The sequence below is a fragment of the Ptychodera flava genome, assembly GCF_041260155.1.
Source record: "Ptychodera flava strain L36383 chromosome 23 unlocalized genomic scaffold, AS_Pfla_20210202 Scaffold_23__1_contigs__length_28996876_pilon, whole genome shotgun sequence".
NCBI classification, from domain to species: Eukaryota; Metazoa; Hemichordata; class Enteropneusta; family Ptychoderidae; genus Ptychodera; species Ptychodera flava.
Genome location: NW_027248277.1, coordinates 7312156 through 7328007, shown reverse-complemented (window position 1 = coordinate 7328007; position 15852 = coordinate 7312156). Strand labels below are relative to the sequence as shown.

Here is a 15852-nt window from a genome sequence, read left to right as displayed (position 1 = left end):
ATACATTAAACGCAAAGTGTTTCAATCCCTCAAAATAACCAATTTTCCGCTTTCTTTCAGAAAAATGTTATGAAGAGGCTAAATCTGCATGAGAAGTGGGTTGGTTTACAGTTCAAATCGTTTTGAAATTTTCAAGTCTTTAAGATGTGAAGTATTGTCACTAAGATATTACCCATCTAATAAGGATATTTGTAACCGAAAAGCTTAAAATCAAGTTCATAAATGTTGTAGAGATTTTCCATCTGGTCTTTGGTCAGTCGACTGAAGTAGGAATGAAGATTTTCTAGATTTGAGCTGTTTGTTTCTTCGGTTGTAGAGGATAAACAATGTCGTCGGGGGCATTGACTCTGTTTAACACGTACTTACTCTCCTTGGCCACATCTTCAAGTTTTCCTATGAAATCGAAGGGGAAAAGGCATGGCCCGCAGTATAGGTGCTGTGCAATGTAGTGTGGGTTGAAGGATTTTGGATTGTCATCGATGACAGATCGCACAAATTCTTCCCAGGTCACGTCATCACCCGCTTCTAGACTGTGATTGGTTGGATTTTTGCGATATCGTTTGATAATGTCTATTCTTTTTGTTTGAGGTACAGATTGCTGGCGTCTACATTTTCAAACTTACTTCTGTAAGCAGACAGAAGTCTTGCGAATGGATGACGTACGAACATGAACGAGAAGTAGGATGGATAATGATATTTCTCATCTCTCTTCAACGCTGGAACCTTGTGAACATCAATATGCCCCTTGGGTTTTAGAAGTTCCTCAACAGATTTCGCCCTCCCTGTCAGAACACATATAACTCTCATCCAGGAAGTAGAACCGACTTTTGGTGTGTTGCAGTACATAAACCTGTTTTCACGAACATTAATCAATTTACCCGTGCATCTGAATACAGTTCTATTCCGCTTGGCCTCGTCACAGACCTTTGCTAACAGTGACTTGCGTCGAACCTGCTCATCTTCGATCCGTTTTATCTCCGAGTGTGTCAGTGTCCTGGCAGTGTGATTTTGCATTATCTGGGAAAGAGTGGATAGTTGGAAAAGTAAACACAATACAATGTGTCAATGAAAGTGTGACATGTTTATGTTAAAGACAAACCATACAAAAAGCCAAAACTGATTTTATTAACGTACACATACACAATGTAATTGGTAACGAGGCGACCCTAGCATTTTTTCTTAAAGCCACAGTTGCTGCGAATTCCATGCAGTATTTTCATTATTTTATTTTCAAACCAAAGTTGGTTCGTGCAAATGTGCTAACTGAATGACGTGTATAGATTATACGCTGTTTTCAATCGGACTCGTACTCACGACATACGGCATCCGGTCATCTAGCAGAGAGGTAGCATATAGAACCGCTCGGCCAAATCAAAGCGAGTGGTTCGATAACCGAACTTATAGTAGTTATTACAGTGACACCTCCACACATTGTGGAGCTCAGAAGCACTCACGCTCGTGCGCTCACTATCAATCGTCGCACAGAAACTTTTATCGAAGCAATAAAGTATCACTGCTCGCCGATTTGCCAATGCCTACACATTTTAACAGGTTAAATAATAAACGGATGCTGCACTCGTAAAATGGCACCCAAAAGGAAAAGTAAAAAAATGCAGTACTTCGTGCTCAAACACGTCATTGTCCTCCAAGAAACAAGCATGATGCAATTTGCTTCAATCCACAACACGCGATGGCTGACATTTTGTTATTGTAATCTTTATCCCCTCTGTCATTTGATTATATTTTTAGAATAGCGGGGAATCTAAAATGATTCATAGTATTTGTGGCTTTAATTGGACAACAGCTTTAATGGTCGATATGTTTTATTACTTTTGGTCAATTATATGGGTATATTTTTACTGTTTCTCCCTCCCCCAAATATGCCTTTATACAGGGCAAAACTGTGTATCTACAGCGCAATATATTTATTATGTCATCTTGCTATTCACAATGAATTCATGGCCAAATTCTATGGCTAACAATGATATTTCGAATTACACGTATTGAGGCGATGTTGACAATTTTAAACCTACTGAATTTGATTTGCAGAAGAACAAGAAATTTTAGGTTTGGAGACTTCGTAGGGGGTGGGCTGGGGAATGCATTGCCCTAGGGCCTTTGATGTGTAGCATATTATGCAGAATGTATACCTGTATATTTAGATGAAAAAGGTCCCGGAACATAATGGCAAGTTCTAGAAAATGTGACATGGGTAGAGTAACATTTTATAGATTAAGATAGGGTTTGCTACATTTTAAAGAGCATGTTTGACTTGAATTTCCTGGTCCAAGTCCGCGTGTGATTACTAAACGTTCCCTTGACAAACATAACAAACACAAAGAAGAAGAATATATTATACCAGTATATTGGTTGCAAAAATAAATAGAACTGTAATAGGTCTAGACGCAAAAAACAACTCTGTTCTATTCTCGATGTATCCGAGTGAGAACTGGGAGTTGGAACCTGTCCAAATTACCCTAAATATACTTAAGTTTGTATTAAGTTTATACTTTATTACAATTAAATTTTGTGAGCTCGTTTAGGAGTTCTTACAGATCCATGTACTGAAATTTATAGTAAAAATATCATTCACTTTTTTCAAATGGCGTGTTCTAATTTTTGGTACTTTTGATGTCATCTGCAGCAGCGAATTTGCTCTGAAGAATATCGGTCAACTGTTAGTACGATACTTCATGGTTGTAATATACAAGTGCTACTCGACATTTCAGTCTAAATCACATCAAAGATGGCAGTGTGATAATGATAGCAACAAACCACCATAGCGAAGGACATACAACTTGGTTATGACCACTTCAGGCCATATTAGCACTGTATATCGCTAATGCGTAGGCGCCATATATGGACTAGTCCAAGTACCGTGGTTCTGTAAAACGTTTTTAATTTATGTAATATATAAGCTACGGGCATGTTTTAGCTAAATGAGAATTTCAGTGGGCTTAGAGGATTCTCAATTTAGCTAACAAGACACTCTGACCACTGTTAATATAGAGAAATGTTTAAATTAAGTTCAAGGTAAGTAAACCAACCCTTGACTCGATATTAACTCTTCTTTAAACAGGCATGCTAGCTAAGAAGACGTTTGACAGTATATCCGTCGCATGGTGAAGAAGGATATGCAGTAAAACAAGCCAAAATCACACACGTGACTTTTACACTTAGTAGACATAACTTTGATCCTCTCAAATATAAGATTACTTTACAGATTGTTTTACAAAAAAACCTTGTCATGACTAAACACCAACACTAACACTTTCGTTGATATTCATAACCAAAACATTATGTTCAAACAATTTTACATACAGAATAAAAACATGTCCCGTGTATGTGTCCCCTATTATCACCATTCCAGCAAAGAAAACTCTCTCCGGGCTGTAATTAATTAACAGAAGTACCCGAATGTCCGATATAAATGCTACTAACACTGCTGCAATAGTTCACAACCAAATGAATTCCAATTCCCAGCCCGCATTATATGCGTTTTGAACGATTTGGAGATCATTCTAAAGATTGACATTTCTACATGCTAAGACAAAAACTACCACCCAGCTGCCCTATTCGCGCATGCTCATATGAGAATAAAACTGCTTCGTTGTTGTATACATGTGGATTCTTGTCCCGACTAGAATTCAAATGGACACAATAACAGTGCAGTTTACCGCATGGACAGCCTAAAAATACAGGATTTTTTAACATATTTAGGAAAGTAGAAAAAAAACACTTGACATTGGCATACAAAATAAAAAAAAATGTGAAAATAAATTATCAGGAGGTAGTGTACTGACCTTTTAAGTGAATATAACAAAATACATACAACACAGTTAGACATGCCGAATTACGGTGAATATTGTCGATGTTACGCTTACAGTTTCACTAATTTGATGTTTTGTAGAACGTAGCATCTTATGGTGACATAAACAAATTGCACGAGACAGTCATAAAAATTAAATTTCCTCATTAATAAAATTAAACTTCCGAATTACACAATGCACGGGTGTGAATATAATTTGAAATTACATATATGACAAAAACGAGAATTATTTTAACCCTAAATTGATACACAGTAATATGGACAAGCTGCTACCTCACGATGATGCTAGAGATGCCTAATACCCTAACAAACCAGTGATGACACCACTAATCGGTATTTTTACAGAGCACGTGTGTTAATGATATAATGATATGACGCGAATGCTAGTGAAACCTTTCCATTATCAGTTCCTACTGACCGGGCAAAACTATAATTTATAAGATACGCAAATAAGGTTGAATAGATACGATTGTTCATAATCTGAATATTTTTAAACCTTGGTCTCATTAGTTCAGAACTTGATGATTTTGTAGCTGGTTAAGAATAGAATCATAATTATGTCGCTATGCTCGGCAACTGGTTTTGTCATATTATTTCCTGGATTTCCTACAATTTTATTTGGCATGTACGTATGCCATACCGTAAATCAATAAAGGGTTTTAATCGAAGTTGTCGCCAGCATCACGCATGTTGGAGACGATACGTGTTGCTTTTGTTTCACGATGAAATTGTACAACATAATCATACTCAAATTATGTGCCTAAAAATCAACAGTGCACTATATATGATTTCCTAAATTCAAAACAATCCAAAAACTCCATCCCTTAAAACAGAACAACTTTTAGAATTGACCACGCTCATTTTCTTGTGTGAATAATTATGGTATCCGTCTAGTGTTATGCCAATACTGTATTAAATATCGTATTTTTGACTTCCATACCGCATGGTATTACGGTAACTCGAAACCTACGTATTATAAGTAAATGCTCTATCTGGTTTGAACGGACAAAATACGTCACCTGTTCAAGTAGCGAAGACATTAGCAGTCAGGAATCTCCACCCTTAAAAGGAGTTGTTGAAAAAGTTGTTGCACTTCGTTTGTGCACGACCCCTCCACACGCTGTAACGTTTAATAAGCCCTCCCGCATACATACTTGCTATAGTATATCGTACACAAACACAATCTAATAAGTGAACTCATTGCTAAACATGGCTGAAAATTGTTGACGTGAAATGAAGTAGGAGGGGAATAAACTTTGTATGTGAAAAATTGCGGCAAATAAGCGTAAGCCTATGTATGTTTTCGCAAACATTTCTATGACATTTCTATATTAAAATTAAAGAGAACATACCTTTCTTTTGATTGGTTTTATATCTTCATGATCATTTTGTTGTCTGCTCTTCGAAGGAACTTCTTCCTCTTTGACTTGATGTTTCCTATATGGCGGGACATATGGCTTGAACTGACCTGCACAACAACAATGATGTAAAGCTTTTAGTTTTACAGGCTACGATCTTTTGAATTATTCGTATATTTATTGATTGATCGATCGATTAATTAATTATTTTTCTTTTGTTTATTTTTCACGATATCACCCTCCCCGACCTCGATAAGCAAAGTTCCATATTGCGTTCAGTTTAGCTCGGTTGAATGGCGTTTCATTCAACATCAATGGACTGCTACTGCGAGTCAAAATTTTATCAGTAATTTTTAAAACAAATAAATTCCACCCATTCCATGTTTATAACTAAAAATCCAATGAAAGGAGCCTTAATACCATATTAATAATTTGCTGCACGTTTCAAAGAACCTCCATTATTTATTTCTCAACCATTTTTCTAAGACAGACAAATGTTATGATGGCATGGCAGCGATAACCATTAGTGATTCCTATCACTTTTTGTTGGTTATGACAACCATAGATTCTTGTTAAACTCTCTAAAGCATATTTAAATACACATTATTCAGCTTATGAGCTTGGCCTATACACGTGTAGGTTGCATTGTCGGTTGAGAAGGTGACGGGCTGAAATTTAAATGTCAACAATAATAACAATGCATTTTACGTGTATAGACGCTATCTCGACAAGCTGTGCTTTACAGAATGCAAGACGAAACTGTCGCTGACATTGAAACGAAACTGATGCAATATTCATCAAAGTAACAGCTACTGGCTCTTTAAAAGCCGAGGAAGGGGAAGGGTAGATGTACTGCGACTTTGTTCTTAATGTGTAGGGTGTGCTCTTGACCATGTAGGTACAGACGACACATTAGGGTAGAATGAGCCTCGGGAACACACATTTGGACGCTCAAATTTATACAATTCTTTTCCAATCTACCACTTTTTGGGCTCATTTCACAGCGCTCTTGGTGTGTCTTTTCTTACATACCATACGTTAGGATTCATTTTAAAGCTCTTGGAGTAGGAAAATACTTATCTGGCCCAGGGAGCCGTCGTTATCTATGGCCTGGGGTCGGGGGAAATCTGTTGGGGGTCACTCAAAAAGTTAAAAGCTACAAGGGTGGTTGCTCAAAATGTGGAGAGAATGAAGAGGGTTTCTAAATTTTTGGCGCTAAATAGATTAAAACACCTCTCAGTTTGCCAAGTTGCACACATCAATTTCTCAAACTTTTCGATGCGAGAGGAGAAATCCCCTTTCGTGCTCTCCCATTTGAGTGTTCTAACAGTTTTACTTCAATTGAAAACATTTCTCAGACTTCACTAGACTACACCATTGCACACATAAATTTCAAAATTGTTAACAAGATCTAGGAAAAAACTTATCTATTGTGAATTCATCCTTTATTATCACAGACATATATTTTAACTGACTTTAGTTTAAAAATTACACATTTGACAGTTAATACAGGCTTTTCGTTTGAAGCGGGCAGCTGGAAAAGTGCACGGCTGGCGAGGTTGCAAACAGATAGTGAATGGCTTAAAAACACTGAAATGACCATTGGTACTCTGACATCGTTTACAGAAATAAAATATTTTGCAAATGACACAATGATTCATTCCTGCATATTCTTTAGTCTTCAATCTCTGGCAAACTGGGAACTGTCTTATTACAATCATTGTTTGGTTGTAGAATATTGTGACTCAAACACTGGTCATCCAAAAAATGTAATAAAATATCAGTGCTCAGTGCCATGTTCAAACAGTTTTACTGAGTGCAAAATAACTTGAATCACCTGTCAAATTGCACCATTCCATATATCAATTTCTTCTCATGTCACTCCAACTTTTGCCCAAACAAATTTTGACGTGAGAGCTATCCGGTTGAGGCCCCGAGAACCGGATAGCCACTACGTGTATGAATTTTCAGCGTGAACGAGGGTGATAAAACTTCAAAGAATACGTTGGACCAGGCTGGCAGGAAGGCAAGCAAATTATCTCACTTACTCCCAAATTCTACACTTGGCTCTTCTAAGTATTTCTCTGCACTCCCTCCTGGTCAGTCCACAACGATGTCAATTGAGTGAAACGGATACTAGCAAACTATTAAAACTGCATGTTATGTGGTAAAACACCCAGCTCGCCATTTTTGATCGAAAATGAAAATATTGCGTTGCGACACATAATATTTTCGACTATTTAAGTCCCAAAGTCCACACTTGTTATCCATCCACGTAGAAATGAGGCCTACACTAATTGTCATTTCGGAACTATACAATTACGGTTTTTCTTGAATGTTTTATGACCCTAAAACTTCTTTTGTAAATTTTATGTTTCGTGCAAATGTCAAACTAGTGCAACACAAGACCGCTCGCTTTATGTTATGATGAAGTATTGACGTTTTACCCTTCGATCAGGATAATTATATCAAATTATGTTGAATTATTCACGTAACCTTTCGACAAGATTAACTCTTCTGGTAATGTTAGCTGCTTACAGCGAACGGTGTGTCAGTAATTGACGAAATCATTTTAATAAATTGTTCGGTATAAAGAGATAAGATCGGTAGTAGTAGATGCAAGGGCAACTGCAAGTATCACTGATCGAAAGAGAAGAATTAACATGACTCATATCTGTCCAGTTCCTGGTGATAATAGTGAACTTTTCCGTGATCTAATCAGAGAATATATTTACCCTATATGCACTTGTGAAAGAGGGGCTTCAACAATAATGTTTCACGACATTAGTTTTGCAGCTCTTAGAGTGAAGGTACACCGTGAAGATACGATAACAAAAGGACCACGCCACTCCACTGCCACGATATTGCGCCACTGTTACACGTTGTAACCCCCGACACACACCTTGGCTCGGAAAATTCTTCCTGTGCATCAGTCAAAATAAGTGAAACCCCTCTATCCATTGCACCAAAGTAGTGATGGCCCCCCTTTTAAAATGACAAAATTTCGTGACACCCCTCCATTGCTTGAGTAAAGCTGAACGCACAAACACCATTCGATGGAGGGGCGATAGAATATTTTAAAAAATCTTAGATATTTTCAAATGACCCGTCTCCTAAGAAACTCACGAGATGTTAACGTTCAAGTGTCCCCTTCTGACTTGCTATAATTTTGGAATCCTCCTCAAAGGGATTCGACATAAATTACAGGTGGGTCGCAATTTTTTTGCGCAAGCGTTTTTGAAGGGCAATAAAATTTGATGCATGCCTTTGATTGAGGGTCACCATGTTAGAAGGTAAACTGTGACTGATATAGTGTATCTTCCTAATGTATCAAGTCATTAGATATGGGGGTCTATTGGGCACAAAACCTATATCCGTACATTCACATATATTTGATGATTTCTGTAGATGTAATTTGCTTGCAGTTTAAGCTAAGAGTGCGTGTGAGTAAAACAATTTGGTGTTTGGGTTTATTATATATTAATAATGTTGATTCACTATATATGGTAGTCTAGGAGAATATTATGTACTACTATTTCAACACAAAACTAGCGATATCTTTGCATCTGTAGAAGTTTGATAATTGACATAAATGTGCTTGATTGGAATAGATGTATATGTAAAAATGATTTTTGAGTTTCACCGAAAATGTTCAGCCACTATGCATTAATTGGAGTGTATGATAGAAAACTGAATATTTTTTCAAGTGAAAAACTTGCTATACTTGTGCATATATCGACGTTGGCTAATCAACATAATTGTACTTGATTAGAATATGATGGTCACAAATGTATATTTTGTGTACAAGATATTTAGTTTTGTAATTTCAATTTTTGTTATTTTTTTAATACCAAGCTCGCTATACTTGTGCATATAAAGGAGTTGGATAATGGACATATTTGTACTTAATTAGAATAGGGTGGTTACAAGTGTATATGCGTTCAATAAATTTGATTTTGGAATTTCACTGATACTGTTGATTCACTATACAAGGTAGTCTATGATAAATCTATAAACATGTTTTTAATATAAAAATAACAATATCTGTGCATTTGTGGATGGTACGTTACTGATATGCATTTACTTAATTAGACAAGGGTGGTTACAAGTGGATATGTGTGCAGAAAATTTGATTTTGGAATTTCACCGAAAATGTTGACTCACTATGTATGGTAAAATATATGGAAACTATGAATATTTTTTCAATACAAAACTAGCTGAATCTGTGTATTTGTACGTTTGATTATTCATTTCAATGTCCTTGACTAGTCTAGTGTGGCTAAAAGGGGATGTGCGTGCAAGAAAGTAGATTTTGGAATTTCACCGAAATGTAAATTCACTATATATGGTAGTCTATCAGGAAACTATGAATAATTTCTTTTCCAATACAAAACCAGTTGAATCCGTGTATTTATAGACGTTTGATAATTCATTTTAAATTAATCGATTATACTTGGGTGGTTACAAGTGAGTGTGTGTGTGCAAAAAATTGATTTTGGAACTTCATTAAAATGTTGATTCACTATACGTTGGAGTGTATGAGAAACTATGAATAATTTTTTTTTACAATGTTAAGCTAATTAAATCTGTGCTTTTATAGGTTTTTGGCGATTGATATTAATGTACTCGATTTAAAATGGCTGTTAGAAGGTTCAGATGTGGACGGTATTACACCTAAGAGTATTATTTTATTTTTCATGGTAGTCTACACGTAACTGGTAAATATTTTCAATGACAAATTGCTATATCTCTAATATGTAAGTAATAGGAATTGTTCATTGCCACCAGTGAGCTCCATTTACAAGAAGACAAGATGTTCATGTGGCAGATAATTAATTATACTTTTATTCCGATTTAAAGTTCAATGAATTCAGAGAATAGAATCATGCCGCGAATCATTTTTATTTCGCAGAATATTTTTGAACACTGTAACTGCTTTTTGACGGGATAGATACTCATAAATGTTCAGTGAGATTTTACGTGAAATAAGTTCATTTTGCCGGCCCCGCGTCGGCCGTTGTAACTGAACACCGCCTTACAGCTGCTGTGCTATGTCGTACATAATCCTAATCCTGAAAAGTACAGTTCGTACGTTTTATAGAGCTTAATTATATTGACTATGAGCTTGCTATGGCATATAGTATCGCATTTTAGGTCTAGGAGAGACAAGATTCCAAAATATACACATAGACTTAAGATGAATTCTGAATAGTTGCGTCGATAATGAATGAATTCTGTCAATTTTGGACATTATTCGAAATTTAGTCAAAATGACATGGCTTCGCGAAGAAAAATGTACATCTCGTTCATGTCTAAGCTTTGGATGAAAGTATGTACACGATAAGTCCAATATAACATGTACATCACTTTCCTTTTTACTGTTAGTGGGATAGGAAACTTCATGGCCATTTTTCATGGAAAAAATAAATTTTACTTCTTCCTTCCCATAAGATATGATGCGCCTCGGGATAGATTGTTGAATTCTCAAACTTTTACACTATTCTTTTTGTCTGAATTTATGGTGGCTCATTTTGCGGCGGCATATAAATTTTCCACCGGCGTAGTTTTGTGAACATCTGGGATTTATTTCTCCGTTTTGTATTTAAAATGTTGTTAAATATTTGGTTGTTTCTCTAGTAAAATTTTCTCGGTGACCCCGATATTTTCCCCTTAATTTGGAAAGAAAATGGTTGAACGTGTGTGTTCGAGCAACGCTTGAGCAGCATTTTGATAACAGAGACGAATAACAAAAGTATTTTACAACCCATTAAAGATAACACACATGGTAGAACAGAAGGCATGGTTGTAACTCTCTCTCTCTCTCTCTCTCTCTCTCTCTCTCTCTCTCTCTCTCTCTCTCTCATGTCAAGAGTATGTTCCAACTCGATGCAATTGATATAAGTGAGAAGGTTTAAATTGTAAAATCAGACATTGTCAGTTTTCCTACCTTGAAAGTCTCGTTGATACACTTGCCACATCATAAAACAAACCAACAAACACACGATCAGTTGTGCAATGTACTTGAGAACAGCAGCCATCCTCTAACTTTAAATATTCCCACAATCGATATGATTCCCGTCTGACCACCCTAAATGCAACATATGGCAGTGCATCAGAAATGTCGTGTTTACAAAATGATATAGTAAATATATGAAAGCCGAGCAAGGAGTGGATAAAAATAATTCGAAAGAGTAAAACAGCCATTCGTCAGCAACTAAAAAAACTGAGGAGAGGGTGTGCAAAAATACCTGGAATACGTCACGGAAAGAAACTTAAGGCATACAAAAAACAATAGCACGACACCTGACATGAATACATTAAAGCAAAGACCAATCACAGCATAGCAATATATAATGCATTGAATTGAATGTTTATGCAAAAGGTGGAGAATACCAGCTGGCAAATCAGGGTCATCGGAACAAGATCACCTTAGTGATGTGGTTAATATCTCATCCCGGGAAGGGACTCTATCTTCAACTACACTCCATTTCCTCGGTCCCGACTCAGCAAAGCGTCCAAAAATCATCTTCGACGAGTACTAGGTAAACAGTGATTGTACTATGGAGAGGTTAGAAACTAAATATAGCTAGAGAAACGAAATATTAGTGTATCAAAAACGAAAGTTATTTTCGAACAAATAAAAATATATTAAAGGCCCATAGGCTGCAACTCTGCGAAATTTGTCGAACCATTAGATGTTCATTGTAATCTACAAATTGAACGATATAGTCATTAACTATACCTCAACAACATTTGTTTGTGGCAGAATAGGCCAGAAAAGGCAACAGAATTTTGTTCATTTTGAATTTCAAAAGTTCAAAATGTTGGTATATTAGGCGAAAACAGAGAATTTTTTGTCAAAGCGGAGTGATTCCTTTTCCACTTCTTTAAGTTGGTTGCAGCATGTTGTATTTGTACAGATTCAAATGTTTACATGCAACATTTACGCTGTTTATCATGTAGTTGTATGGAGGTGGCCATATTTGGGTGTGGCACTCGTTTATTATTTGACTCACTAAGAAACCTTCCAAAGCAGTCCTAGTCAGTCGATTATTATACTTGAGTAAACATCTTTGAGCAGGAAAATTTATATGAACTAATTTTAATCTAAATATGAATTAATGAAAATAATGTCAACAGTTGCAGCTCACGTGCCTTTAAGCACGTGCCAGTCTAAGCCCCGTTGAGAAGGTAAATACATAATATCCCTAAAGAGAAGCGATTGTTTATACGGAAATAGCGAAAATACTGGAAAATGTAAAACCATAGTGCTCCTTTGCTTAAGAGCTGGCAATTATCATAAGACTTTCCTTTTCAGACAAACTACCTTTAGAACACAGTATTAAGATTAAAAAATGTGTACAACGTTTCATAGTTACTGTACGCACGATATCCACTATGACCCTTACAACCTTGCTTATAGCTATGAAGCACATAGTGGACGTTGGCAGTTGAATTATTTGCGGCAAAAGTGATATGCCATTTAAGGCAAAATCACTAAAAAATTAATGAGTGTGAAACGATATGCAGGGAAGCACATTATCTTATTCAATATTCGCAAACGGAACGGCGAATTGTGATACGGAAAGGTCTTCTCTAATCGCACCATTCATAAGTATTCTATATCCATTGGGAGAACAGCTGTTCTCTTTTAGAATTTGTTGTGTATCCAGTCCACCTGATACCAATGTAATTTCATTTAACGGCTGGCTCGTGTCGACGATGACACAAACGACTGTGGATTCTTTCAAATTCCAGAAATTTACAAAAGCTAATTTATTACACCATCGTATTTGTTATCCCTTGTTGTTGGATCACAAATAATCGCGAAAATGTTCAATGATATAGCGTTTGCACTGGTTACCTAAAGGTCACAGAAAAATCGAATTGAATATTTTGCAGGCTAGTTAGTGTAATTCTATGTTGGGTGAATAATTTTCATGTGAGAACAAAGTATTTTACTGCAGCATGGAAAAATCAGAATCCTCGTGAACATGGCCTAGAGCGTCAAATATCAATGCAAAGAATTTGTAACTGATTGCGTAACATCTTAAGTAGACGAATTCATCCGGTATAATGAGCATTTTGTTAATCATAACATAGCCCTTTCAATTCATAAAAAATCTATCGAACACTGTCTAAAATATTTAGTATTTGGCATTTGTACGTCAAAATATTATTTGCATATCGTCAAAAAATGTAAAATAAATTAAAATATCTGTCTTACTCTCTAGGTATGTTATACGTTTTAGATTATTTTTGACAAACGCAGACTTTCATTGCAGAAAAGATTTGCTCATTGGACATGATACTTCGTCGTTTTTTATAAACATTTTATACTTTGCTAACCCGGTCGGTTGCCTTGCGTCTCTCTTAAGAGCCAACAAGGTGCTTGGTAAATAGATAGCAATGAAATTTTTTATCTACGGTTTACCTCGCATTACACATTTTGAAAGGGTGGTCCAGAAAATTGTCTCCGACGTTTGTTACAGATAGAGTAGAAGGGAAAGAGATCTCGTTTTCAGCATTGAGTTTTTCGATGATTTGCAAATGAAATCAATTTTGCTTTTCGTGGATTAAATTACTGTTGAAGAAAGAAAGAAAGAAAGGAAGAAACAGAAAGAAAGAAAGAAAGAAAGAAAGAAAGAAAGAAAGAAAGAAAGAAAGAAAGAAAGAAAGAAGAAGAGAAAGAAAGAAAAAAAAAGAAAGAAAGAAAGAAAGAAAGAATGAATGAAGAAAAGCGTGTAAGTAAGTAATTGGCTTCAGAAGTGTGTTCTGTGGTTCACATTTAAAAGAATTCATAGCATCGTCAATAATATCTTTACCAAACATAATGGTCGACGACATATAAATTTATATGCCAATTCGTGATACTGTACACAAGGAGTGGATTAGAGTTTACTGCATGCTGAAGAATTGTCAATAGTTTGTGCATAAATACAACCATTGTTCAAAATGTGAAACATGAAACTCGTTTATAAATGTACATTCAGAGAAATATCAACAGACCAAGCAGAGAAGTTGACGTCACTTTTTATACTATTGCTTTGTGTTGTGACCGACACAAGATCTGCATCTTTTATGCAAGTGTGGCAATATTCAGTGACATACAGCAACAATAACAGTCGTGAAATAACAATATCAACAACAACATGAACAATAATGGTTACCACAAAAGTTATTAACAAAGCAACGACAACGACTACAACGACAACAATAAATAAACCAGCAATACATTTCACAGGCAACAACAAGAACAGCAGCGACAACTACACCATCACCACCAATAATATGACGATAATGCTGATAATGATGATCGTTCTTTACGTCGTAATGTGTAGGCTTTATTCATAAAGTTTAATTTACTTCCTATGGTCATCTTTTAAGTTTGCGAATCTCCCGTCAAAACTTTGCGAATATTTTGCTTGAGTTCAGCTTCAGTGCTGCTTTGGGAAGAAGTATTGTCTAGTGTTGTCAATTGTTATAAATTTTTCAAATTCTAGCTCTTGGCTTGTACTACTAAAATAGAATATTTGAGGTTACTTGCCATCATGATGCTCAATTTTTCACTTTTCAGGAAAATATTTAGTCTTTCAGAATAATGGTTTGTGGTGCTCTTTGATTGATATAATTGATCAAGGCAGATTGTCTTGCAAGGAAAATTTACTTACTAGATTACAAACAAACCTCAAGGCTGTTGTCCCTCGTCAACCCTCTTACAAATATTAAAAGTGAACACACTTGATCCCAGGGGTTTACTCCCAGCCATTAACTAGAGTTGGCTTTGATTGTAACAGAGCCACAATGTTCGCTAATACATTTACAAATGACATTGGGTTAAAAATCAACAGAAAAAAAGTTGCAACAACTTAAAAACGGAGGATTGACAGCTCTAAAAGTTGCTATCGGTATCTCTATAACCACTACAGAATGCTAATACGCACGTCGTAAAAAGGTAGCATCGAACAACTGCTTGCTGAAACGCACTATACGGGTTAATCCTTAAAAATATATTTCAGATTAATTTTATCGTCGCTCGAATTTTGATTCTGTGATTTCTAAATATTACAACGTTTAAAACCTTTGTAGCAAGTCGGACAATCACGTACCTTTCAATATCCATTTTCTGCGATGTAAAATTTTCCTTCACAGCAACAAATGAGGAATCTTAGATTTCAAACAGCCTTTACTTCAGTTGTTCCTTTTAAAGCAGTAACGACACCACCGGCTTAATAAATGGAAAATGATGTTGACGCCTACAAAGAATGAGGGAGTCTATAATTGAAGAAAAGCACGTCGACTTTATTGACTTCAACGCAATTATTCTCCATCTGAATTATTCAAAATTTGCCAAGTAACTCTATGTCCGTCTGCGCTCGCATGACTTGATGAATAGGTGCTTTAAGATCAATAAATTTAATCAAGATTTTAACTATTAATTTCTATTTGTTTGCCTATTTTACGAGATATATGAAAAACTTTTGATTTTGAGGAGATCGTTCTATTGTATCCATGTAGAGTTCAGAAGGATAAGACAATAAGGTTAACTAACGACCCAGTTCCACGACCACAATACAACAGCAAAGATAAACATTCGTAGAGCTCACACTATCATTCTCCTCAAGTGATAGCACACCAGGTACCATATTCGGACAGACGACCTGC

At 35.9% G+C, this 15852-nt stretch overlaps 1 protein-coding gene across 1 annotated transcript; it reads right to left on the bottom strand.

Annotated features, from left to right (window-relative positions):
- Positions 1–570: 570 nt before the first annotated feature.
- Positions 571–11225, bottom strand: LOC139123725 (carbohydrate sulfotransferase 10-like). Its single transcript, XM_070689879.1, has 3 exons — positions 11135–11225; positions 5182–5297; positions 571–1017 (listed from the first exon to the last, which is right to left on the bottom strand). The coding sequence occupies exons 1-3, from the start codon at positions 11223–11225 to the stop codon at positions 571–573; spliced, it is 654 nt and encodes a 217-aa protein (XP_070545980.1).
- Positions 11226–15852: the final 4627 nt, after the last annotated feature.

Bases quoted from the DNA above. Each gene is read 5' to 3' on its own strand.
- LOC139123725 (XM_070689879.1), bottom strand. From the start codon at position 11,225: ATGGCTGCTGTTCTCAAGTACATTGCACAACTGATCGTGTGTTTGTTG. The intron at 5,298-11,134 runs GTAGGAAAACTG...GTTGTTGTGCAG, and splicing joins GTATCAACGAGACTTTCAAG to GTCAGTTCAAGCCATATGTC. The intron at 1,018-5,181 runs GTATGTTCTCTT...ACTCTTTCCCAG, and splicing joins TAAAACCAATCAAAAGAAAG to ATAATGCAAAATCACACTGC.